This window comes from Nelumbo lutea, chromosome 1, assembly GCF_056320005.1.
Source record: "Nelumbo lutea isolate HS-2025 chromosome 1, American lotus-T2T, whole genome shotgun sequence".
Classification (NCBI taxonomy): Eukaryota; Viridiplantae; Streptophyta; class Magnoliopsida; order Proteales; family Nelumbonaceae; genus Nelumbo; species Nelumbo lutea.
The window spans coordinates 93,494,008-93,521,343 of NC_142684.1; the positions used below are offsets into that span (position 1 = coordinate 93,494,008).

Genomic DNA, 27,336 nt, shown 5'->3' on the forward strand with positions numbered 1-27,336 from the left:
CCTTAAAGACTTCAGTTAGATCCTCTTTCAACACCTTCCAACAGTCTTGATAAAAACCCATTGTAAAGCCATCTAGACTCAGAGCCTTGGATCTATCCATTAGAAAGACAATTTTCTTAATCTCTTCTTCCTCGAAATCCCTTTCCAGCCACCTTGCCACATTTCATCAATCCTTGGCCAATCCACCCTTTCCATAACTGTTCTCTCACTCAAAGGCCTTCTATAAATCGATTTGAAGTGGTCCACAAATTTTCTGGCTATGTCATCCTGGTTGGTAATCACCTCCTCTCCTATCTCTAGCTTGGTCACAAAATTCTTTCTTCGTCTCCCATTGGCCAAATCATTGAAGAATCTAGTGTTCCCATCGCCTTCCTTAATCCATTTGTGTCTAGATTTTTGTCTCCAACTGATTTCTTCCCTCAATAATACTTTTCCAACTCCTTTTTTAATTCTCCTTAACACTATGTCCTCCTCGGTCAGCCCATTGTGAGATTGCTTTACATCCAAATTCTCTATTCGAGAGATTAGGCTCAATTTTTGCATTACATAGAAAATGCTTTTAATCTATGTTCCATTTCCATTTCTTCATCTCTAAGATTTCCCTCCTATCTCAATGATGGAGACACGATTATGTCTCTAGAAATGTGGGAAATCACATAGGTGCATAGAGCCAACTGTTTTAACTACAAAGCCCCACCACTTTCTATGAAGGATCACATCCACTCATCTTATGAGCTTTTCCTTTGGCCTCTGTAAGACAATGTTCATTGTCATTTTAGGTTAAACCTTTTTGTCCAATAAGTGCTGACCTGTCATATTCGTGGACTCCAAGGTATTGTGAGAGAGTCTTCCATTTTAGGATAGGCCCTTCTCACATCAGTTTATGACATCTCTATCATCTTATGAAGCAATCAAATAGATTAGATCAGCAAATGGATAGCCAAATTTTATAGTGCATCTCCTCATTATTAACACAACGCATGTTCATGCTAATGACAAAAGGCTTTTAGAGAATTCATCATATGAATTTTCCTATCACATGCACTTATATATCTGAAGGGAACAAGTTGAAATGTCCCTAGATCTGATTTAAGTCAAACCAAAGTGGCTCTCACTAACTTTCTTAAAGTCAAATTCAAATAGGCCCAAATGGACTAGGGTTCTGCATGGTTCCTCTTGGGGAGGAAGCTAATCTAGGGCCCACTGAGAAGGGAGATCATTCAATGATCTTTAGGGCACCATGGTAATGATGTGCATTCAGTCGTGGTATTCATAGAGAGCCACTAACGAATAAACATATGCTAAGTGCTTATGGCCCATGTACGAAACACATCACACATCACATACATCCACATGCAAGAAAAAAGATCCAAACAAATAAAAGAACTATAAATTCCTAATTAATTAAAGTTAAGACATTATCAACCCATTAAGGTCTATAATATTATCCAATAATATTATTTAGGTACATAGGCTAAACTGCAAAAGGTAGTTCGGCCCACATAATTGTTATGTCAAATATGGGTTAATCTTGCTTTGACTTAGAAAAAGTGGGTTTTACAGGGGTGGGCCGAATTACATGTAATGGGCCATCAAATCCCTGACCCATATGTGAATTTTGGGGCTGAGAATAGGCTGCATTGAACTATAGGTTCGGTCTAACCAGTTTGGACCAATCTGGGCCAAACGGCCTTGGGTTTGATGTTTATTACAAGATTCAATTCAAGATTATGCTATGAGATTAATTCCAACCGATTAAAGACAATCAAGAATCAGCAAGAAACACAATCAAAGGGTTGTATGTGTGATTGCAAACCTGCAAAACAAAAGTAAATCGCAGAAAGCAAAAACGGATTTTACAAATCGCAGATTGCAGATCTTGCATATGTAAAAGTCTTCTTCTCTTCCACGCGAACCAGCACTTCTTCCAATGTAAAAAAAGAAAACCCTAATTTTCTTTTAATTACGTCAAATCAAATCTTATACATTTTGTCTAGAAAATAAAAATATATATATTTACAGACCAAAATAATAGAATAAAGAATGCAGGGTGTGCAAATATTGGCGCCATAAAAGATTTCGATCTCCATCACACATACAACCCAAATAATCAAGAAACAATCACAGAACAATTCCATAATCATATCAGAATAATAAAGAATTAATTTCAGATCAAACACCCCAAACTGAGAACCAAATTCTCAGAAAACTATAAACTCCCAATTTGCGTAGGTTCAGATTTGGTCGAAATTTGGTTCAAGACTTGAACCTAGCTCTGATACCACTGGAGGGAAGGGAGATCCATCATATGGATGACCGAATCATATGGATGACCGAACCATGCAGGGTGGCTTGGCGAAATTTCAAAACTTTTCTTTCTCCCTTTCAGGAATTGTATTCCCTGATTTAGAAAAACTACACTTTCCAAGGTTCGTTCTTGAAACAAACCGGACCAAATCTATAACCAAGTTTAAGGGAGGGATATACCTGATATGGAATCCACGAAAGTAGCTCCCACCGTTGGTGTTCACACCCAAAAAGGTCACCAAATCCCACCTCCACTGAAGATGGCACAACTTAGGATAAGGCAGGATCAGCAAAACAAATTTTTAGCAAGAATTGCAATCATTCACCAAGGGTCATGTTAATAGTTGTTTATGTTCTTAGGTTTAGTACCGCAAGGGTACTGTTGTAATTTTCTCTTGTCTTTATGCTATACGACTGGGCCAGTATAAATAATAATACTAACTCTTGCCCACTGAGTTAAGGAGGGCTCTCAGTCTACTCGAGTCTCCTCTCTTCTCTCCCTCTCTATTCTCCTCTCCTCTCCTCTCTTCTCTAGTTCTTGCTCAACATGGTATCAGAGCAAGTTGTCCAGGTCTGAAGGGTGGTGTCAAGCAAACCTGCTATTCAATGTCGAGCAGATGGCCTTCTTCATCTTCTAGTCTAGAAGTTATAGAGACTCTTCATCTCCTAGAGTTGGCTCATTGAACTGCTAACTGGAGTACTCAGTTCGACCCAGAAGTCATAGAGACCTTTCATCTTCCAGATTTGGCTCCATCGAATTGCTAATCTTGTGTACTCAGTTTGATCTAGAAGTCATAGAGACCTTTCATCTTCCAGCCCAGAAGTTGCATCCACCGTCAGTTTGACTGTAGAGAGGCTATCTCTTGAGGTTCGTAGTGGGAGTTCTAGCTTATAGAGAAGTTATCTTCTGAAGTTAAAAGAGTTCTAGCTTATTGGTTGAATGTTTAGTTGATTGATGGACTGTTGATTGACTGTATTCCTTAACAAGCTGCTGTATTCAACTGAGTTTATTTTTTATTTTTTATTCCTTCAACCCTATGATGGACTATTGATGCCCTAAAGCTGATGTTGTATTGATCTTATTGATTGACTATTCGGCTACCCTATTAATCTCAGTGACTGTTTGGCTATCAGGCCTACCGATTGTGTGGTGAACTCCACTATCTTTTTCATTCTGTTGGGAGGTCATATGACCTCGGTTCATTTGTAGGTCATTCAAACCTGGTGATGTACTGCAACTGCAGTATTATTTTTAGTTTCCTAAAAGGATTGTAGGTTGTACAGACCTGTTCTAGTACGGTAGTATTCATTTGGTTCTTTTTTTTTTAATCCCGATATCACGAGTAGTGAAGATTCAGCCACATCTGGAGTTTCCTTAATGCTGAATGGAATGGGTGGGGGTGACCTATCCTTTCCTATGGCTGTTGTCCCTCTTGATGGTTTAAATTACTTAGGGTGGTCAAGAGGGATCAAATTATACATCACTACAAGGGGGAAAATAGGCTATATAAATGGAAGAATCAAAGAACCACCCTCTGGGAATGCTGAATATAATAGACGGGCTCAGGAGAACAGTATGGTTATGTCATGACTATTGATCTCCATGCAACCACAAATAAGAAAAAACTTCATGTGGGATGAAACTGCAAATGAGACCTGGGAACAAGCAAAATCTAGTTATTTAGGCAGCATCATCCACTTATAGACAGGGGGAGAGGTTTTTATCTGCATATTACATTGACTTGACCTCTGTCTGGAAAGAGTTGGACCATTACCAGAGTGTGGATTGGAAGTGTGATGAGGATGCAAAATTGTACAAGCAACTTGTCTCCCAACAAAGGGTGTTTAACTTCTTACATGGTCTAAATCCTATGTATGAATCTATCAGAGTTCAGATTCTTAGCTCTAAGGATCTCCCATAAGTTCAAGAAGTCTATGCCCTTGTACAATCTGAAGAGAGCAGAAGAAATTTGATGAACAGTCCTGTTGGGGATGCAGTTGTGTTGGTAGAAAAAGGGGGTGCTTCTACTATTGTGGGATCTTTTTCTAGGAAAGGAGATCTCTAGAAAAAAATTGAAGATAAGGAAAAATTGTGGTGCACTCATTGCCAGAAATCCTGACACACTAAAGGTACCTATTGGGATCTTCATGGGAAACCAAAATGGGCTCAAGATCTAACTAAGAAGCAAGGTTCAGAGGTGAATAAGAGGCCCGAGCAGCAAGGTACAAAGAAACATCACATTGCCAACATGGTTACTCGGGAGAATCAGCCCTCCACTTCTACTATGACTCAGACACATCTCACTGGATCTAACCCGAGGGAGGATATTATAAATTCCTTTCGTGACCATTTAGAGATCTATGGTAGAGCACTTCGTTAGATGGTTGCTCCTCCCTCAACTCATTTGCATCTACGTCAGATAACCCTGCCACAACTTTCCATGTTACTTCTCACACCCCTGACTCTCCATGGATCATTGATTCTGGAGCATCAAAACATGTGACTGGTAAGTCCTCTTACTTTCAAACCTATCACCTTCTTTCTGGAAGAGACAAGGTGAGACTAGCTGATGGATCATATACTTTCATAGTTGGTCAAGGAACCCTATCTCTTCCTCTTGGTCTTACACTTTCTGATGTCCTTCATGTTCCAAAATTTCCCATTAATTTGTTCTCTGTTAGTAGTGTTACTAATTCATTGAATTGCTCAGTGACCTTTTTCCCTTCTCATTGTGTGATTCAGGATCTGGCCTCAGGGAGGACGATTGGTAGGAGACGCATGGTTGATGGACTTTACATGCTGGAGAATAAGGCTGGTCTTCATGTTACAGAGTCTATGAATCAGTCCTGCAAGAAGAGAGCTTATTTATGACATTGTTGTCTAGGTCATTTGTCTTTTTAGTCTTTGAAAGTTGTATTCCCAGAACTGTTTAAGTCAATGTTTGTTTTTAATTTTTCTTGTCAAGCGTGCCAGTTAAGTAAACATTGTAGAACTCAGTTTCTTCAAAGAAATGGTAAATCTGAATCTCCTTTTCACATTGTTCATTCTGATGTATGGGGCCCTGTTACTTTACCATCTGAGAGTGGCTACAAGTATTTCATTACCCTCATTGATGATTATTCTATATATACTTGGGTATACCCGATGCGAACCAGGGAGGAAGTACCAAAAATTATTTAAAATTTCCAGCAGATGGTCTTTATTCAATTTCATACTAAAATTCAAAAATTTCAATCAGATAATGCCAAAGAATTTTTTCATAGTAACCTCACAGAATTTTTTGCTTCGTGTGGTTCTCTTCACCGTAGATCTTGTGCCCGCATGCCACAACAAAATGGTGTGGCCGAACGGAAGAACCGACATCTCCTTGAAGTTGCTCGGGGTTTACTACTTCATATGAATGTCCCCAAACGTTTTTGGCTTGAAGCTTTTCTTTGTTCCGCTTACCTTATAAATCGTATGCCCTCTCGTTGGTTAGAGTACAAAGCCCTACATCAACTTCTCTTTCCTAAGGCTCCCCTTCTTTCTATTCCTCTTCGTGTTTTTGGTTGTCGGTGTTGTCCAAATTCTGTCTCCCACATGTGGGAAATTGGATTCTCATGCTATCCCTTGCATATTTCTTGGTTACTCCTCTGCTGCTAATGACCTTAACCGTCCTATTGCTCACTGGAAGGGTGTTAGATTGTGCACCACTAAACATCCCATTTTCAAATTTGTTTCCTATGAGAACATTTCACCCTCATTTCGTGCTTTTCTTATTTCCATTGACAATGTTCCTATCCCTAAGAATGTGGCAAAAGCTCTTTTAGTTCCTGAATGGATAAATGCCATGAAGGAAGAAATTGATGCCCTTCATAAGAATGACACATTGGATCTTGTTGATTTTCCTAAGGGAAATGTTCTAATTGGATGTAAATGGGTGTTCACTATCAAACATAGGGCTGATGGAACAATGGAGAGGTACAAAGCTTGTTTAGTGGCAAAGGGGTTTACTCAAGTGTATAGAGTTGATTATGTTGAAACTTTTGCTCCTGTTGCCAAGATGAACTCCATTAGAGTGCTTTTCTCCCTTACTGCTAATTTGGACTGAGATTTACATCAACTTGACATCAAGAATGCTTTCCTGAATGGTGACCTTGAAGAGGAAGTTTACATGATTCAACCCCCTGGGTTTCTGTCTTAAAGCAATGAACAGAAAGTGTGCAAGTTGAAGAAGTCTTTATACGGGCTAAAACAATCACCAAGAGCTTGGTTTAGCAAATTCTATGTGGCTGTTCAACAGAAAGGATACAAGCAATGTCAATCAGATCACACACTATTTGTGAAAAGAGGAGAAGGTAAAATTGCTGCCCTAATTGTATATGTAGATGACATAATTGTTACTGGTGACTGAGATGATGAAATTCAGAGGTTGAAGTTTTTTCTTGCCACTCAGTTTGAATTGAAGGATCTAGGACCTGCCAGATACTTCCTTGGAATTGAAGTTACCCATTCATCTCTCAAAGGAAATATGTCATAGATTTACTTCAAGACACAGAAAGATGGGGGTGAAACCAGTTGACTTTCCCATTGACCCCAACCATAAATTAGGTGACAGTTGAGGTGAACCTCTCAAGGATGTGAAACAGTTTTAGAGGCTTGTAGGGAGGTTGTTATACCTTTCTCTGACTCGCCCAAACATTGCATATGTTGTTGGTGTCTTCAGTCAGTTCATGCATGCTCCTAGGTCCTCTCATCTTGAAGCAGTAAAGAGAATCCTTTGATATCTAAAGAAGTATCTGGGTGCTGGTTTGTTATTTCAAAAGCACGGACATTTAAAAGTTGAGGTTTATATAGATGCAGATTGGACTGGATCCCAAAGTGACAGAAAGTCTACCTGTGGCTACTACACATTTATAGGAGGGAACCTTGTCACATGGAGGAGTAAAAATCAAAATGTGGTGGCTAGATCCAGTGCTGAAGCCGAATATTGTGCTATGGCCCACGGGGTAGCTGAAGGCATGTGGATAAAGAATTTGTTGAGTGAGTTGGGCCTTAGTGGACAAACCTATGTCTCTATTCTGTGATAACAAAGCAGTTATAAACATTGCTGCCAATCCGGTGCTACATAATAGAACAAAACACATTGAAGTTGACAAGCATTTTATCAGAGAGAAAGTCATCATAGGCGAAGTGTGTACTCCCTATGTTAATTCTGAGAACCAACTTGCAGACATCTTTACAAAGGGTCTAAACCATTCTAGACATCATGATCTGTGTGACAAGTTGGGCATGATTGATATCTATGCTCCAACTTGAGGGGGAATGTTAACAGTTGTTCATGTTCTCAGGTTTAGTACCACAAGGGTACTGTTGTAAATTTCCCTTGTCTTTATGTTGTATGATTGGGCCAGTATAAATAATAATACTAACTCTCGCCCATTGAGTTAAGGAGAGCTCTTAGTCCACTCGAGTCTCCTCTCTTCTCTCCCTCTCTATTCTCCTCTCCTCTCCTCTCCTCTCTTCTCTAGTTCTTGCTCAACAGATCACACAGGGGATGTGAGCACAACTTTAGATCTGATTCTTTTAGCAAGAATTAGAATCAAGAACAATTCTTGATCAGTCCAAGACTATGGAGATTGAAGTGGGTAGGGTGGCAAAAAAAGAGAGAAGAATGGGATATGCAAAATTATTTAACAGAGGATTTCACCCTCTATTTATAACCTCTCTAGATTAGCTTCTTAATCCTATCAGGAAAGTGTTCTTTGATCCAAATCTTTATTTGGATCTGAACTCTTAAGTGGATAAGACATATCTTTTGCTGATCCAGAAGTAGATTTTAACTCAAATTCACCCACTTTTGATTAATCTCATTAACCCAGTTCGAAATGGGCCTTAGACCCATTATGTTATTAGGCTCACTTCCCTTTTAATTTGCTAGCTAGCTTGGCTCTCTTTGTATGGTGTGGGACCCTAACATTGATATCTACAAAAGCCATATGGGTTCAACCTAGCCTCTGTTACAAGGTCTAGCTAAATTCACCTGCTGAAGATAGTGAACCCCTCAGCCCATCAGTATGGGCTCTTAGCAGGCCCAACATTTACAATAAATGGTCCTTGGGTCCATCCACCTTATGAAGGCCCAAGAACTATGGACTTAAGTGAGTTAGCCCATCAGGTAAAAGCCCTAAATGGTCTTACACTTAACATCTTAGCCCATAATAATCAAACATTGCTCGACAAGAGAGGACCTTTCCCTCGGCTGCAAGGTACAATGTCGCATTCTCTGCTCAAAACAAATCTCAAACAAATTTAAAATCAATTTCAGTAGTTTGGGATTCCATCAGAGAGAGTGTTGTTCCCCGGTTATTCACTTTGTTCGACAAAGGGGCTTATTCTATCACTATAATCACCCACTCAGGTGAATTCTTGGACCGCCCCAACATAACCAGGTTTTGACCCCCACTAAGGATCTCACTGATTGGTATATCAAAGACAATCCAATCCAACACCTAATGCAATACCATAATCGAGTGTAGGGGTTAGGTGTAACTTTTGAGTTTTGCCTATCTATCTCCAAAGTCTAGGGCTCAACTGGAAAATGATCCGATTCATAGTTTCAAACAAACCCACACTACATGTGCTTCGGGTCTCACCCTAGCACATTAGTGTCATCCTTGGCAGGATAAACCTCCCCAGACTTATCCAATGACTGTAAACATTCTAAACTAACATGAGTTTCATAAGTGTTTAGTTTAAGGGTAATTACATAGAAACAAACCAAATATAATATGAACCAATTATGTATTTTTTATTCATTTACAATAAATGTCAAATGTGTATCAATCTGATTGGAGCTAAGGGCATACACTATCTAACTGTTGAGGGCCCGGGAATAGGATCTCATCACGGGTTGGTCCACGGGAGAACCTCCTGTTTTCCCTTGTTCCTTCCTGTTCGTGATGAACCTATCTTGGTTCCTTTGGTGATTTGTCCAAGAGATCACCAACTCTCCTAACTCACTCTTGACTGAATAATTTGATATTTCATTCAATAATGGGGTCTCCTTAAATAGGAGATTACAAGAGTCCTAATCAAGGGGAGACTCCTTGCTGAATAGGGAGATTTCTAGTTCTATCTTGCTAAGGATAAGATAAGCTAATCCTAATTTGATAAGCTGCTAACAAGATAAGATAAACTAAGCTAATCCTAATCTGATAAGCTATTAACAAGATAAGATAAGGGATAAGAACAATAAGATAAGAACAAGCAAAATGAGTAATCTAATTTAGATAAGGCTGCTGTTGCCGAACTGGGTAGGATGAGCATCACTCGAAGATGGATGCCCTCATGGGTGGAGTTATGGATGCTGGTGATGATGGTGGGAATCAACGGGCAATCTGCTGGAAGATGGACTCGTCCCTTATACAGTACCAACCCATCGTGAAGTGACCAATGGGGGTCGGCCGTGCCGGTCTAGATCTTTTGTAGTAAGAGCGACCATTCCGGGGACTGTGGTGCTGCCTTCTTAATGTCATCAAACAGAGAGATCCGAGGTTGGGAAATGCTACATAGAACCATCCCGTCTTCTTCTCACCTAGACAAGGCATCAGCTGTGTGGTTAGAGGATCCTACCTTATATTCCACCCGGAAGTCAAACCCGAGCAGTTTGCTAACCCAATGCTGTTGAGGGGAAGTGGTGAGATGTTGCTCTAATAGGTATTTGAGGCTGTAATGATCAGTTTTGACGATGAATGATCATCCCTACAAATACGACCTCCAGTGCTTGATGGCTTGGGCAAGGCTGATTAGTTCGTGCTCATAGGCTGGAAGCTTCAGATGCCGGTCGGCCAATCTGCGGCTGAAGAAAGTGATCGGGTGCCCTTGCTGCTGTAGTACGGTCCCGATGCCCACTCTGGAAGCATTGCACTCAACTGTAAATTTGAGGGCGAAATTAGGTAATTGCAGGACAGGGGTTGAAGGTAGTGCATTTCGCAGTGACAGAAAAGCTTCATCAGCTGCGTCGTCCCACCGGAAGGAGTTTCTCTTCAACAGGTTGGTTAACGGGGCTGCCAATACTTCTGTACAAATTTGCGGTATAACCCATTAAACCGAGGAACCCACATAAGGCTTTGGCAAGTTGAGGTTTTGGCCATTCTATTATAGCCTGAATTGTGGAACTATCAACTGTGACACCTGCCTATGGATGATGTGGCCAAGGTAAAGAACCTGTCGTTCCCCGAAGGAGCACTTGGACCATTTCTGGAATAAGCTGTGTTGGCGTAGGAGTACGAAAATGGTCCTCAGATGGTGGACATGCTCTACCCATGATTTGCTGTAAACGAGGATATCATCAAAGAAAACTAAAACAAATTTGCGCAGATGGGGCTGGAATACCTCGTTCATTAGTGCTTGAAATGTAGATGGTGCATTGGAGAGTGTGAATGGCATGACTAAAAATTCGAAGTGGCCATGGTGGGTGCAAAAAACAGTCTTCTTCACGTCACCGGGAGCCATACGAACTTGGAAATATCTGGACCTGAGGTCCAACTTAGAGAAATACTGGGCACCATGCAACTCGTCCAGCAGTTCGTTCACAACGGGAATAGGGAACTTATCTTTGATCGTCTGGTCATTGAGTTCTCTATAGTCAACACAAAACCTCCATGTTCCATCCTGCTTCGCCACCAACAGAACTGACGAAGAGAAGGGGGAGTGACTTTTGCGTATGATCCCTTGGTTCAGCATCACTATACATTGTTTTTCTATCTCATCCTTCTGCAAGTGAGGGTAGCGATAAGGCCTGACAACGACTGGTGCTGAACCCGCCACCAAAGGAATACGATGGTTGCAAGCTCAAGAAGGGGGAAGGCCCTTCGGTTCCTGGAACAGATCTGAAAACTCGGCGATAAGTTTTTCCATGGCTGTCGGTTCTGTTTGGAGTGCACGAACCTGCGGTGTCATTTCTTTTACCCTGCAACCGTGCCATGAAACTTGCTTGCCATTCAGGTGGAAGGTCATGGTGAGTGCGCTGAAGTCCCACAAAATCGGGCCTAGGGTAATTAACCATTTGACCCCGAGAACAATATCGAACCCATCCAATGAGAGTACAAATAAATCAATTAGTTTAGAATTGACCTGTACTGGGACGTCCTTACAAATCCCTGGACTGTAAACTTTTTCACCATTTGCGACGGCTACCTATAGTCGCGGCTGGAGTTCCATTGGTAGTTTTAACTACAGGGCTGCATGTTCACTTATGAAGTTGTGTGTGCTCCCTGAATCGACGAGAATGCACACCGGCTGACCTGCGATCTGAGCCTATAACTGCATAGTTTGAAAGTATTTAATACCGGTGATCGCACGGAGAGAGATCTCTAGTTCGAATTTGACGGGTTCCCCTTCCTCCTCCTCTTGCTCATCTATGAGAAGGCAAAAAAGCCTCTTGCATCTGTCTTGCCGAGTAGAGGTCATCACAGTTGAAACATTGACCTCTCGTTCGGCACTCTGCCATTTCTGCCCTGGTTAAGAGTTTGATGGGAGGAGTGACCATGTTACTGCATGTACTTGTCACTGCTCTACAGGTGGTGGTCGTGGGAGGCTTCATTTCCTAGCTGGTAGTAGAAGAGGGGGTCGTTATTGCTGGTCTTGGGGGCACCCATGAGTTTGGTGGGCGACCCACATTAAAAATTCGGCGACTGAGCTGCATCTTGCGCTCAAATGCGCGAGTTAAGTTCATGGTTGTGACCAAATTTGGGGATTCTGCATCTCGACATCCACTCGCAGGGGTTCTGCTAACCCTGCTGTGAACATATCTACTTGCTGGTCTGGCCACATGGAGGATGCCCTCGCAAGGAGGGTTTGGAACTGTTGCTGGTATTCAGCAACTGTTCCGGTCTGTTTAATTTAATTAGCTCGCCCAGTGGGTTGCTGGTCAATGGGGGTCCGAACCGAAGAAGGCAATAGGATTTAAACTGGGGCCAACTGAGCCCGGGTTCTTCTTGCTCTAACTGATAAAACCAAAGATGTGCTTCTTCTATTAAATGAAAGGTAGCTAGGCTTACCATGTTCTGGTCATTTGTCCGTTGATTCTAGAAGAACTGCTCGCAGCAATACAGCCAGCCTAAGGGGTCTCCGTTGCTGTTGTATGATGGGAACTCCAGCCTGCTGTACTTGGGGATGATGGCTGCTCCATGGCCGACGGACTGTTGTTTGTCGGAAGACTCTGATAGATCTGGCTGGCGGTCGTTAGCAGCTATCCCTCCGTCAGACTTTCTTTCCTTGCTGGAAAGAAACATCTCCATTAGTTGCCACAATTCTCACACTACACCTTTGATCTCACAAACTTCAGAGTTGGTCTTCATGAGTTGGTGCTCGAGGTCGTGGACCCTGGAAGGTAGCTACTCCAGATCTTCCATGACGCCTTGCTCTGATACCAAGTTGTTGAGGGCTCGGGAATAGAATCTCGTCACGGGTCGATCCACGGGGAAAACCTCCTATTTTCCCTTGTTCATTCCTGCTCGTGATGAACCTATCTTGGTGCCTTTGGTGATTTGTCCAAGAGATCACCAACTCTCCTAACTCACTCTTGACTGAATAATTTAATATCTCATTCAATAATGGGGTCTCCTTAAATAAGAGATTACAAGAGTCCTAATCAAGGGGAGTTTCCTTGTTGAATAGGGAGACTTCCAATTCTATCTTGCTAAGGATGAGATAAGTTAATCCTAATCTGATAAGTTACTAACAAGATAAGATAAGCTAAGCTAATCCTAATATGATAAGCTATTAACAAAATAAGATAAGAGATAAGAACAAGCAAAATGAGCTAATCTAATCTAGATAAGGCTGCTGTTGCCGAACTGGGTAGGATGAGCATCACTGAATCCTTGCTGTTGCTGGCAATGGGCCCGGGGCCTGTTGCTGCCGACGACGATGGTACGTCTTCCCGAGGAAGGCGTCCATAACACTAACACTATGGACCAACTTTCCCGTCTCTCAAAATCCATAAAAAAAAGGCACTCTAAGTGTATTATTCCCTTAAATTTCTAAAGACGTTGTATTTGTCCCTTAAAATATTATTAATTATTAATATTATGATTTGCATTTATACCCTAGCTAGCACATAGTAGCACCAAAGATTAATTAGATTCATTAGATCTATTCTCAAGTGTGAACTTGTGAAATATCTCTACTGTTATTAAAACGAATAATAGAGTCACATAAGTTTGCTCAAAATTTAAAAATATAAAAAATAAAAAGAACATACAATAGCACAAAGTTTAATATTAATGCAGAAGCTTCACGACAGAGAACCAATCATTCTTGGAACAATCACTAATTCCTTGAAACCTTCTAAAAGAATAACAAAGAAACATCTTCATCTTTACTACTGATCTAACAGTTTGGTCCGTGGTCTAATCTCTTTTCCTAAGTTTGATTCCCCGTAGAAACAAATACGCTAATAATCGATACCCAAAAATCATTGTAATCATGGCCCCTGCTTCCTTCCCACCATCATCAATTTTAAGTCCCTTAATGAAGGGGGAATCACATGCAGCCGATCCATGACCCGAACCAGAGCAACTGTACTGGATCTTAAGAAGTAGTCTGTATGTCTGGTAGTTGATGGAGATGTAGCGTATCCAGGACATAAAAGATGGGACCTTCTGCAAACATAGATTAGATTCAGTGTAAAAAAAGGTGAATCATCATCATTGTAGTGGTAAGAAACGGGCAGGTTATGCATATCAAGATGAGAAAGTGTACAGATAATTGGTACATCCAGCTATTGCATTAGCGCTGAATCTGTTGCTTGTAACTGAGACACAGAAGCTCTGGCTTTGAGAGCTGGAGTAGCAAGAATATGGTGAAAGTGGTTTATATGGGTAAGGATTAATAATCTACCTGAACGAAGAAACCACCAGCTAACATGAAGGTCATAACAAGAACTGAAGCCAATGTTGTTGCTTTCTTCACATCCATGAATGCTGCACCTATGGCCAATCCCAGACCCTGCAATGGAAAAATTATCAATCAATGAGTTAAGCTAGTTGAGTTTTCATGTAGACTTCTATATTCCTGGGGAAAATAATACAACTCTGATAATTGAGAATACCCTTTACTTCTTACCTGAGCAGACACAATGGTGAGGAATAATGTAAGCATGCTTAAGGAAAATGCAGAAAAGGTTTGCTTTAATCCGACCATGAAGTAGACTATCACCAAGAACACAATAGGAAGAATGAGATCTAAAGGAAGATCGCTTGCGTTTCTGGCTATGAAGTAGGCGCTAAGCTTGTACATTCCTACTGCTCTCTCTTTTGCAAGCATTGCTCTTTCTTGTGGAAATGTGAAGATGGCTGTGAATACAGGAAAGAATCCCCAGAATACAGAAATGAAGAACAGCAGCCCTGCCTGCAAGCCTTCTTCGTTGTTATTGACTGAACAACTTTGAAAAAGCAGCATCTAGAGCAGAACAGGACTAGGAAAATAATTAATACTTGCCTGATCTTGCAGCCTTTTGGGAGATGAAGCATCAGAATGCCACCAGAGGAGTCCTATTATTATTGCAGTGGATACAACTTGGGTGACTCGTAAACAGCTTAAATATTCATGGCGCCTCTCTTTGAGACCTCTCCTGAAAAGAATTGAATACTGCTCCCACCAGGATGCTCCCCAATCTATTGAATGTGACCTTCCCTGTATCTCTAACTCACTATCAACCATCACAGGTTTCAGAAGCTTCTGCTTCTCCATATTTGCAACTCTTGTTTCATAAGCACCTACAAGATACTGCAGAGAAGACAGAATGCAGATATATTTGAAGGAACTCCATGAAAAGTAAAAGAATCAAATAAGCAGACATAAGATTAGCCATATGATCAATTTATAACCTCATGGACGTCCACAGGGGATGGCCTTCCATCTTGTTTTTCAGGAAATTGGCTTCCAAGTAAGATTTTATCCTCCAGAACAGATGGGATTGATTTGTCATTTATGTTCCCGTTTGCAAGATCAATTAAGAACTCCGCTGGGTTCATAGCTATTAGAGGAGAGCAACCAATTGAAGAGAAATACAGCATAGCTTCAGAAGCTTTTCCGAAATACAATGAATTGCCTCTGCTCAAGAGAATTAACTTATCGAACTTGTTGAATAGTCTGCTTGATGGCTGATGAATTGTAGTCACTATTGTTTTGCCAGCCTACAAAACCCCACACAGAAATTCAAGGAATTGAAGGGTGTCCTCTAAATTAAAGAAAATAAGAAATGCCATGGTTTATTACCTTTGCAATATTGTGTAGCATTTGAACTATTCTAAGAGCTGTAGTTGAGTCTAGACCAGAGGTTGGTTCATCTAAGAAAAGAATTGATGGGTTCAGCAAGATTTCATTGCCGATGCAGACCCTTTTTCTTTCCCCACCTGAAATCCCCCTCACGAATGACCCTCCAATTATCGTATTCTGGCACCTGTGCCAAAATTGCACCAACTTTTCAATTTACAACCGGAAGCTAATATGTGAAAATGTTATCTTTACCTATTTTGTGTTTAAATGGTCTGTCAACCTGTCTGCTGTGAGAAACAGGCAACTGAAACAGTTTTATGGGTATAAAATAATAGAGCTACCATAGTTGATCTCTATCATTTCACGTCTAGGTAAAATTTCTGAGTTATGGATAAATATGGGACATCTTCTCTAAAAGATAAGATGGGTGTTACAGGTTTTCAAGAGATTCATGACATGAGTATCAACCAGCCAAGTACAGACACAATAGGCGCGTGCAAATTCAGAGCTATGTACTAGCTAGTATGTTATGTATTAATAGACCATCTGTTTTCTCTCTTGTTATCTTGTATTGATCATAGATTCTATGTTATGGATCCCTAGTGTAAACCCTAAATAGCAACTTAGATTGTTATTGAATTCCAAATGGGTTTACCAATTAAAGGTTAAGGGCCCATTTGTTAAGTCATTTTGAGAAGATCTTTTCGTAGCTCTGACAATCAATAGATGCATTGAGCTTTTGACATAAGATCTGGGCAGCCTGAAGACTGTTTGGCAGACGTGCATCTTTCTGTGCATCGTTTCGGGTCTTTCTGCGCAAGATTAAAACACAGAAGACACAGGAAGTTTCCTTTGGAACTTCTTGAAATCAGCCCAAAATGGGCTTCTCACATCTTTTTAGTGACGAGATCTTCCGCGTATCAAACAGGAATAGACCGGTTTTCAGTCTTCCTAGCTTGTAAGTAGCCGAAAGACTGCATAGAAAGACGCACCAAACAGGGCCTAAATATTACAATAGTCTTTGGATCATTAGACCATGCCACTTTGAGATGCAAATACAAATATGTACAATTGATATTTGTATTTGTACTCTTCCTTGTGGGAAGAGTACACAAATTCAAATGTGTGCAGTGCAAAACCTTGTATTTTATATTCCTAAACCTTGTATGTTGTATTACTTTATATTCTTAGACCTTGCATTTGCACCATGTATATTTGCATTTGTACTCTTCCCAAACTGAGCCTAGGTTGCGTTTGGTTGTGATGCAAACTCAAATATGTACTTTGCATAGATACCTTCTTTCTAGTTCAAGAATAAAAAGTGTAACCCATTTGTATTCTCCCTATTTGTTTGAAATTGGTGCAAATTAAACATAGGCCCTCTCATTAAATGCCTTAAGTTCAGTTTGAAAAGAGTACAAATACAAATATGTACAGTGTAAATACATACAAAATACAAAGTTTTGCATTCTGCATATTTGTATTTATATTCCATCCAAATTAAGCCTTAAATGTTCGGTCAAGCACACCCATTATCAGAAGAGCACTAATTTGTATCCAAAAAAATGGGTATAGTAATGTGCTCTTATCACGGTGATGTTAAAAAAAACATTTTTAACATCTTAATCGTTACGTTTTTGTATGGAAAATAAATGCTCACAAACACGAACCAGAGTACATAAATACCCCGGTTCTGCGTTTGTATCATAAACAAACGCAGCCTTAGTTCATTGGGATGAACCGGAGATGGTGGTATTCTAGTTAATCCTAAGATAAAACAGAGAGGTCACCTTTCAAGGTCAAGTTCGCTGATCACGTTCATAGCTCTTTCTTTTTTTTGTTGTTTGGTTAGTGTGTTGGGAAGACGTAGGAGAGCAGCATACGTTAGAGTCTCTTTCACCGTGAGATGAGGAAAAGCCACGTCATCTTGCATCACAAAACCAATCCTGTTCATCATTGTAGTAGCATTCAATCTCTCAGTAATCAATCTTATATAGTACTAAGCAATTAATTCTACAGTATAGAAGCATGTTTCACAGTTGGTAACAGTACCATGAGCTATAAATCTTTCACCTTGAACACAATATTGCAGACACTATTGCACTCCCATGGAATTTAAGATACAAAATTGCAGCTCTCTGTACATAAGACATTAAATTACATGGTCGACTGTATATGCTCATCCATGCATATATATACATGTATCATGTTATAGAAATTATTTAACTATCTACGTTTTTAGCTAGCTTGTTGCAGTAGTTTGTATTTATAAGCTTGTACCTTCGCTTTAATGACTTGGAATATGGTTGGTCATTGTAAGTAATGCTGCAGCTAACATCGTCCGTTTTCACTCTTCCACTAAGAAGATTAAGCAATGTTGTTTTCCCACCTCCTGATGGTCCCATCAGAGCAAGCACCTCTCCTGGGTGCACCGAACCTGTAACTCCATGGAGTATGTATTTCTCAGCATCAGAGCTCCTCCTTCCATTCAGCGCCACCTTGTATCTCACATCTTGGAACTAAGGTATGAGCCACAGAAGTTAAAACCCTTTTGAACAGTATTTGAAAATTTTTAAGCCCAAAAGAGATAGTCTTAAAAGTTACCTTTAGACATATGGGCAAAGTAGGTTCAATTTGAATTTTCTTCCAATTGCATTGATCTTGGTCATCATCATCATCATCATCATCATAAGATATGGGGAAGTCGGCTACTGCATTGTCATCTAATTTTTTTATTTGTCAGAATTGTCACCTAGCTTCAGAAAAAAAGGAAATGGAAAGACGAAAGAAATTGGTAGTAGAGATACTAAGAGTAATTGGGCAGTTTGGCCCATCTTTTTTACTATTCAATTATGTTTCACTTGGTTTATCAGTTAATTTGGAGAAATAATTATTTCTTACTAATTAACTAGGGAGGTCAGATTGAAGATTAGTTTCATAGTAATGGGAGTTGACAATAGTGCATATGCTGTGCAAGCTAAAGAGCAGTTGCAGAAGTAGAACAGGGCAGAAGTAGAACTGGTAAACTCTTACTGTGTTTGGGTTTCTTCAGTCTCCTAACATCTGAGATATCATCAAAACCCACGGTTGCTCCAGCAAGTGAGAAGGAGAAGCCCAAATGGCTTCTAGAAGCTCCATCATGCGTAGAACTTGTTTCTCCAAAGCTTCCAGTGTCATTTTTGATAACTTTATCTATATCCACAAAAAAATGGGCACTCAGTGACTTCGTTTTATGGATAAGTTTTTCGCTTGATGAGTCCATTTTCATTCCAAGGCTTCGCTTTCTTGCTGTTCTGCTTCCATCCTCAGGTTCACTGTGACTGTCAACTTGTCCAGTTATGTTCAAGGTTTTGCTGCTGCTAGCATCTTTCTTTGCAGGGATGGATATGGAAAGTTGGGTTGACGTTGATCTGGATACATCTTCACCTATCTCATCAAAATTCTGAGACTGCAGCTTGGTTTTTGTTACTGTAATTCCTTGCTTCACCTCCATCTGTCCAACAACTAATTACACAAATAGAAAATGACGAGTTTGTAACAAAACGCGAATAAAGTTTCAAAATCTCTAATTATAATCAAAGGCAGAAGTTGAAGAATTACAAAAGAGTCATTAGACCTTCTAGAGATCAGAGAGAATGATTCTGCCATAGCTTAACTACTAAACTAATTCATCAAATAATCTCTCTCTCTCTCTCTCTCTCTCTCTCTCTCTCTCTCTCTCTCTCTCTCTCTCGCTCTCGCTCTCGCTCGCTCGCTCAAAGAAGTAAAGACAAAAGCTAGGAGATTACCTTAACTTGAACCTTATTCTAGACTTTCTGAGACGGGAGATCAGTTGAGACTGGCTGCGAGTTAATCCTAATAAGTGGTAATCCTTCAAGTAGTTGTGACTCCATGGAGTTCACATCCAAGGATATATAGGCCTTTGGTGAATCCAAGTTTGCTTGTGTGGACCAATGCTTGATGCCACTAGCTAGCCTTCTTTCCTCCTGATAAAATCTGGTGGTGGTCGACCCATTAATTTGGTTTTCTAAGTTAAAAGGCCTTGCTTGTCTTTTCATGAAAAAGCTAGCCCAACCTCTTGCTTATTTAATGCTTTCTTCTTTCAAGCTAACTTGACAGAGAGTCGTTCATTAATTCTAGAGGGATATCCAATCTTGTCAAATTGAAATGGGTCCTTACACGTTTGACATAGGAACTAAATTGTTGATCATAATCAGCTTATAACAGTGCTCTAATAAAAGAAGAGAGAGAGAGAGAAGTTGTTAGTTAGCAGTAATTGAAGAGATATTTTCAAAAAGAGCGGTATAAAGCCAACTGATCACCGGCGGTAAAGAAATCCTAACATGGAAATCTAGGATAGATCCAATGTATTTTCTTTCCAATAACTCACAGTTTTGAAAAGTTTTTCAACTGCTAAGAAAACCCTTTCAAGGGAAAATATGATCGTCCAATGTATTTGGTAGTCGGACTCGGAGAGTTAGTAATTAATTGAAGCTGGTCATGTCCAATGTACTTCATATGGAAACCATATTAATTGAAAGCTTTATTTTCTGTTCTACGTGTCTGAACCCGTGAATGTACCTACTTGGTTCTAGCTATCTAGGGTCTTGGTCCTGGGAGGGATAGATTGGATTGGGTCCTAAGTTTCGACACTTTAGCACAAGGTGGCCGCACTCAGGCTCGAACCTCCACTATCATGAATCGCGATTTGCTTCATACAGAGTGCACCTCACAGCCCCATCCCGGTGTATCGGTAACATCTGTTCCCGATAGGAGGATAGGAGACATTGTGAGGTTGGTGTGAGGAGAAGATTCAGACTCCGTTATCATGCTTGACAGCCCCAGATTTTATTTACACAAAATATGGCACCCTTTACTTCTTCTCTAAAATGAATTGCTTTATTGGCTTTAATATTGAAGATATCGTTCTCTAACCAATGGCTTTTCAAGTTAATTTGAAGGAGATGCTCAAAAGATTACAACTCTCCTGTTGGATCCAAAACTTGTGTTCCCTTGATTAAATGCTTCTGTCACGTTCACTTCTCGTATAGATAATCGTGTTGCACATATGATACTAAAGTTTGCCTGTAACATCAGTAGACCCACAATGTGGTCAATTCCTCTGGATTTTCAACTACCTGTGATGGAAGATAAGTTGCAATGGGTTAAACCAAGAGGTGTCTCACTGGTCTATTGTCTTGTTTGTTCCAACAATGACGCGGAATCGAATCCCACAACCGGAGAAAAGGGGTCAAGGGGAGATTTAGTAGTGCATAGCACCGAATATTGAAAAAAGAAGTTGATCCATATGATTCACTCATCCGGATTGTTGATATGAGAACTGCTTGTATCTGATGAAGTACAAGCAGATATGAGAACTACTAGTCAGGGTCATCTAATTAATATGTACTACAGAAGGTTACATATTTAATAGACCAAAATGTGGGTTTTTTGATAGTTATATATGTCCCCTGAATCATACTTATTTAGTTAAACAACTCATTGGAAGAGCATCATAATATGCATATCCTCTATAAATTTATACACTAGAGGAAAATTAGGAGTCCTGAATCATACTTATTTAGTTAAACAATTCATTGGAAGGGCATCATAATATGCATATCCTCTATAAATTTATACACTAAGGGAAAATAGGAGTATTCTTGGTAAATTCAACGTTTATGAAACTGCCGTTGACCTAGACGGTCGGACCGTTCGGCCTAGGAACCATCCAGGCAACCGGTTCCGTTTTATCCAAAACCTTGAATCTGGTCAAAAACTGTTGAAAAATTCAATAAACCATTGACTCGGGCAATTGAACCGTCGATCCGTTCAACGGTTTTTGACCGCTTTTTTATTTTTTTAATTATTTTTAATTTTACTCTCAGAACGGGCTGTTCATTCGAACCGGACGATCGGACAGTTGACTCGGAAACCGGTGGCAAGAACAATTCTGTTTCCAGATCATTTTTTAAAACGTTGGGTAAACTGAATTGTGGGTCCTTTTATAAATTGAACCCGTCTTTTAGTAAGCTGAAAGCAATTGGTTAACCAATTGACCAGTTAGGTTCTTTGGCTTTTCATTTTTTTAATTTATAATATATTATCAATAATTATATAATTATATAATTATATAATATCAATACTATATGTAATATATTATATTATATATATGTCTATATATATATATATATATACATATTGGTTTGGTTAACTTCCAATTTTTTGATTCAGTCATCGATTCAATTCAGTTTTTCAGTTTTTGAGAGCACCCCTAGGGTTGTGTTTGGTTGCAATGGAAATTTATTTGCACCAGCACAAATGCATGGGAGTATAAATGTAAAAAATACAAATTCTTGTTTATGTTGTTTGGATTTCATGTTATTCTGATTTATGTTTTAATTTATTTATTTGTACTGCAATCAAACAAAATAAACTAAAATTTGAAACAAAAATATGTCAAAATTTACACTCAAATAATTTGCATTGCCATGGTTTTGTATCAATGCAAATTTATTTGCATTGCAACCAAACACAGCTTAAGGAAATCCATGAGAGACAGAGGGACTGCTTAGTTCTAGGTCGACTTGGGAGGTTGTTTTGGTTGGATGTCGGTGGTTTGGTTTTTGGCTTCCAAGGGTGGGAGCCTGTTTGTTCTTCTCTTTGAAAGGGTTGATTTTCTGTTTGCAGGTGTTTTTTCAAGTTAGGGCTTTGGGTGTGGTGTGCCTCTGTTTTGTTTTGATTTTTCTTTCTTTTTCTTGTTGTTGTGTTGTCAAGCCCCTTTTTTTAAAGTTCTTTTTCTGTTAATTAGTTTTTTCTTCCTATCTTCAAGAAAAAATATAAATTTACACAAAATATTTGATATATAGACATATCTTAAGGTCCATATTGGAGTTAAAATCGGAATGATATATTCCATTAGTTTGTTTGATTTAGACGGAAATTGAAATCAGAATAAAAATCGGAAGGAATGGGAATCTCAAACCCAATGGTGAGGGAGAGAATGCCCATTCTCTCAAATGATAAAATGTCATTCTACCAGAAGCAACCGAATGGTTGGAGTCAGAATAGATCATTTCGATTCTAATTCTATTTTCTTATTCCTGCAAATCAAACGGGCCCCTAATATTCTAATTGATCCGATTGATCCAGAACACCGCTTGCTTTATTTGGAGCTATCTTGAGTCATAATCAACCAAGGTGCCCTTAGAGTCCTTGGCTTGCAGGATGGCGTACACACACAGTGACTGGCAAGTGACCTGCCTGGGCGATGCCCTGAGCACAAGGGCAAAACGTGACCCTCAAATCTCCGCACCTTTGGGCTTACGGATAAAGCCCTGCTCGCTCGCGCTCTCTCTCTCATGGTGTGTAGTCGTGTTCGTGCTGATTGAAACTTGAGAGAAGGTAGTCAGATGCCACCACGTGCAATGCACATCGATGGTGAATCATGTGCCAAAACGTTATGCCCCTGTCTGTTCGTATGAGTTATGTGTAGGGTGTAAGGCGTGGCACTAGCTCACCCAATAATCCAATTAGAGTTTTGTTAGGCATATTTTTTTTGGAAGATCTTCTTATAGTTTTGATAGTTAAAAGATACATTTAGTTTTTGCATAAAGATTTGAGCAGCCTAAAGAATATTTAGTAGATGTATGTCTTTTCGTGCATCTTTCTTTCTGTCTTTGAATAAAATTCGAAAGACGTGAAAATTTTTATTTGAATTGAATATTTTCAAAATGATTTTTTTGTCTTTTCAACACTCCCACTTTTAGTGATTAGATCTTCTATAAACCAAACAGAAATAAACCAAAAATTGATCTACCCAATTTATAAACAACCGAAAGACTGCATGAAAATACATACCAAACAGTCCCTAACTAAGATTTAACTATACATCAGATTGAATAGAATCGGATGTAAAGATAGATATCATGGACCCGGTTTCACCCTTAACTGGATCGGATAGATAAATAACATTTGCAGCCCTAAACCCAACCCTAAATCTATATATCTACCCTTCTAACTCATGTAGACCCAATCAGTTCGGTTCTCCAGTTTGAAGACCCAACTCAACATGTTTCAGTCCTTAGCTATCGGTACCTCTATCACAGGTCGACTTCTGGTCTTGTAGAACTTAATGATAAACAGTACCTGAATTCAAAATCTGAGGACAAAGTGCACTGACGACTAAGCAATAGTTATCATCAGAAAGAAAACATAGTTTGAAGGGAAGCTAGCCATACATTTGAGTGGTATTCATGGAAGAAACAGATAAGACAAAGGGTCATAAATGTATCCTATTATTTCTTATCCAATTACACACGTCTTCATGTGTTGTTGGGACATGTACCAGTGGAAAGAGAGGCTTGAGGAAGAAGCAAACAATAAAGTGACTGTCTGATAGCTCTTACCTTAGGTTGTTTTTGATATCAGTGCTGCTTTTACCTGAAACATTTTAGGTTAATCAACATAAATTACTATACGTATTTTTATGTAAAATGTTTTGGGTTCATCAATACAGATCGTTGTTTCAACTTGAAATATGTCAATTTAGCATTTCAATTATAAACATCAAGTATCAGTCCTAGATATATAGGCACCTTTTCAGCTAAAATAGCTCTCACATGTGATATGACAAAACATATTTCTCATCAATTTGTATTGATGAATCCAATATGTTTCAAGTAGAAACACCAATGGTACTAAACACACAACACTAATTGTTATCCAACTATGTGGGCCTTGTCACTTAAAGTTGTTTTGCACATGAAATTGACCTAACGAGTACTTAAGACAAAGAAAAAAGGTTCTGCTTAAAGAGTAGGTATCAAATGATAATAAATAGAATATGGGCATACAAGAATCACATACTCTAAAAGTTTAGCAATTAATGACCATATATTGAGTGAGGAGAAAATGTAATTACAGCAGAAAATTAATTTGAATATTACTATTAAGTTCATCCAAATTCATCTTGTGAAGTCTCATATTTGAAGAATTCAGTACCATTCTCTCATTTAATTCTATATTTCAGCAATTTTTGTTTTTCATCATCAAATCCCACTATTTAAATCCATATGCAATGATGGTAATAGTATAAAATCCTAGATTTGTAAAATTAATTTAGAAATGAAATCCTATTTTCCCACTAATTGTAGGTAAATATTCAATCGGTCAAATGGGTCAATTAATGATGTCATAATTAAATAATAAAAATTTGAAAATACACAAATACAAAATAAATAAAATTCATAAAAAAAGATTGGGCGCATCTTAGCATTATAATTCATCATATTAAATAAAAATGAATATGATAAATAACAAGTATTTAAAATAATGGTGGAAATAGAATATAAAATTTAAAATTGACTAGAAATGAAACTAATGTAGCGCGATCTGGTCACTCCTACTTGGCTGGGGCCTCACTCCTAGCTGGCAACGGATAACACCTGAGAAGGAGAAGAAGACAAAGGATTCCCGGGGAGCTCGCCCGACGGGAACACTCTGATGCTTAAGTTAGAACTCGATGGAGAGCTTAGAGAGTTGTAAAGGAAAATGAGCTAAGAGTGGAGATGCACACTTACTCAAAAGAATTCACCTTTTCCCCTTGGGAATTGGGGCCTTTATATATTGATGCTCTGTCAAATCAGGTGTAACCGCCTCTGATTCTCTGCTATAGCCGTTATTCGCCAGGCTGATTCGACTGGTGTAGGTAACCGTCACAGAGTACGGTTCTGTCAGTTGAGAGACGTTATGCAGAGATGGCATGCACGACGCCGCCTGACGTGAGACGTGGGCGCAGTCCTCTGGACTGGCAGGTGCTGCGCCACCATACAAGAGACGTGGGAGCAGTCTGACAGGCACGGTCTTGTCGGATGAAAAATTTCTCGAAGACTCTGGGTTACTCATTAGTGAGCTCCTTTGTAGCGAGCTCGAATAATGAGCTGCCTTGCAACAAGCTGTTCTATAGCGAGCTGTCTTGTGGTGAGCTGTTCTGCTGGGATTTCAGCGAGCTCATTACGTCGAGTTGTGGCCAAGCTGTCATGCTGAGCTGTCATTTACGTCGAGTCATATCCACGGGTCCCCTGGTTAGGAGTTCGGGTCAAATCACCCTCCATCAATTGCCCCCCACTCCTCGGGCTAAGGGTCTTACTTTAGTGTGGGGAGTTCATGAAATGACGGGTGGATTTGACCTGCTATTCAAATTACTTTGAGTGATCGTGCGTGGTTTTCAGTTTTTCGGGCGCCAAAAAGTGCACCAAACTACCTTAAGTTTCGGAAGACGTGTGGCCATCTTCAATGTGAGCTATTGGATTCGCTCCAATCGGAGCCGTTGGCTTTCGGGCACAGTGGCTATAAATAGGAGGGCCCCGGGCCTCATTTTTTTACGCCAACTTGCCATGCTTTCGGTTTTGAGGTCGCGCCTTCGACTTGTTTGACTTGAGCTCTCCCCTTTGCATCCCTTTCTCAGTCCATTTTTTTTTCTAGTGAGTTCCCTATCTTGTCCAATAATGTCTGGGTACCCGTGGGACAGTAACCAGGGTGAGGTCCCCTCGAGCTCAGGGGTAGTTTGGGGTTTCCCCGATGGGTGGTCTTTGGAGGCTTGGGAAGCCTCTGGTAACTTCGCTTTCACTTCCTAGGGTTGGGAGCCGGATAGCTTCGGCTCTTCCTCCATGTCTATGGAGAGACTTTAGGCCCTAGTCTTTCATTACAACCTCCGCAGGGATCTTATTTACAGCCTCCCATCCGACAACTATCCTTGGGAACACGATCATGACGAGATCGTGATTTTTAAAGAGCAGCTCGTGGCTGGTCTCGACTCCCTCTACATTCTCTGATAGTGGAGGTTCTTTCCCACTTCAATGTCACCATAGACCAATTGCACCCAAACTCTGTTTGGAACTTGGTGGGGACTATTTCCCTATTCTTTGAGTACTGTCTTCCTCTTTCCCTTGACACCTTTGCTTTTATATTGTCGATCAAGAATGCCTCTCCTGGAGCACCTCTAGAAATGCACTCTTATTACTTTTCTGCCCATCATAGCTTCAAACTCTTCCATGAGCTGCCTAACAGGATCCCAACCTAGAAGCAGGATTATTTTGTAGTTCGCAACCCCGAGGGATGGCCCTTTCCGACCTATTGGAGAGCCGCCATTTAGGATCCGGGCATTGACTTGGACCTGAAGGTTCAGGAAACGCTGCAGTCCTGGGCAGGGGTCGACTTTCTCTGTTCGGAATACTTGGCTGAGGACAAGCTCGTGTAGGCCGGCCTGAGCTCTGGTAGGTTACCTTTAGGTCACCTTCTCTCTTTTTTTTTTTTTTTTTTTTTTGCAGGTTGGACTAATGCCTTGTGATTCTTGCAGCCAACATGTCTGGTGTGGATGCACGTCACCTGTTGTCAAGCAACCAGAAGTGTAGTGCGAAGAGGTCATGCCCTGGCCAAACATCCACTTCTAGAGTCACCGAGTTCGAGGCTGTGGACCTAGCCTTTGTTCTGCCATCGGAGGTCCCACCTGTATCGTTTGAGGGAGTAGCCATGGGAGGCGGCGATCTCGTGGACTTGCGGAGGAGACAGGCGGTCAGTCATGAGGAGATCGCGGGCTGGGCCAGGATGCCCCCTAGGTAGCTCTCCAAGCTGACCTCGGCTCACTGCATGGTGGTAAGTGTCTGCTTCTTCCTGTTTTCTCCCCCCCTTTTTTTTACTTACCTCGGCTTTCTATTGGCAGCTGAACTCCACCATCTACGCCATGGCCTGTCAGACTACTA

At 40.2% G+C, this 27,336-nt stretch overlaps 1 protein-coding gene across 2 annotated transcripts; it reads right to left on the bottom strand.

The window, feature by feature from the left end:
- Nucleotides 1-13,460: 13,460 nt before the first annotated feature.
- Nucleotides 13,461-19,688, bottom strand: LOC148876183 (ABC transporter G family member 22-like). Of its 2 annotated transcripts, none has more exons than XM_088966278.1 (11): nt 19,363-19,688; nt 18,608-19,078; nt 18,179-18,297; nt 17,855-18,093; nt 17,365-17,520; nt 15,575-15,758; nt 15,184-15,492; nt 14,791-15,082; nt 14,420-14,700; nt 14,195-14,302; nt 13,461-13,956 (listed from the first exon to the last, which is right to left on the bottom strand). In XM_088966278.1, the coding sequence occupies exons 2-11, from the start codon at nt 19,065-19,067 to the stop codon at nt 13,705-13,707; spliced, it is 2,400 nt and encodes a 799-aa protein (XP_088822404.1). In that variant the 5' UTR covers nt 19,068-19,078; nt 19,363-19,688; the 3' UTR covers nt 13,461-13,704. The 2 variants fall into 2 exon arrangements, with proteins under 2 accessions (XP_088822404.1, XP_088822405.1); XM_088966279.1 differs by having other exon boundaries at nt 18,179-18,285; nt 19,363-19,502.
- Nucleotides 19,689-27,336: the final 7,648 nt, after the last annotated feature.

Excerpts from the sequence above, each read along its gene's own strand:
- LOC148876183 (XM_088966278.1), bottom strand. The coding sequence starts at position 19,067 with ATGGAGGTGAAGCAAGGAATTACAGTAACAAAAACCAAGCTGCAGTCT. Across the intron at positions 17,521-17,854 it reads TCCAAGTCATTAAAGCGAAG|GATTGGTTTTGTGATGCAAG; the intron begins GTACAAGCTTAT and ends AATGATGAACAG. Across the intron at positions 14,701-14,790 it reads AAGGCTGCAAGATCAGGCAA|GGCTGCTGTTCTTCATTTCT; the intron begins GTATTAATTATT and ends GCTTGCAGGCAG.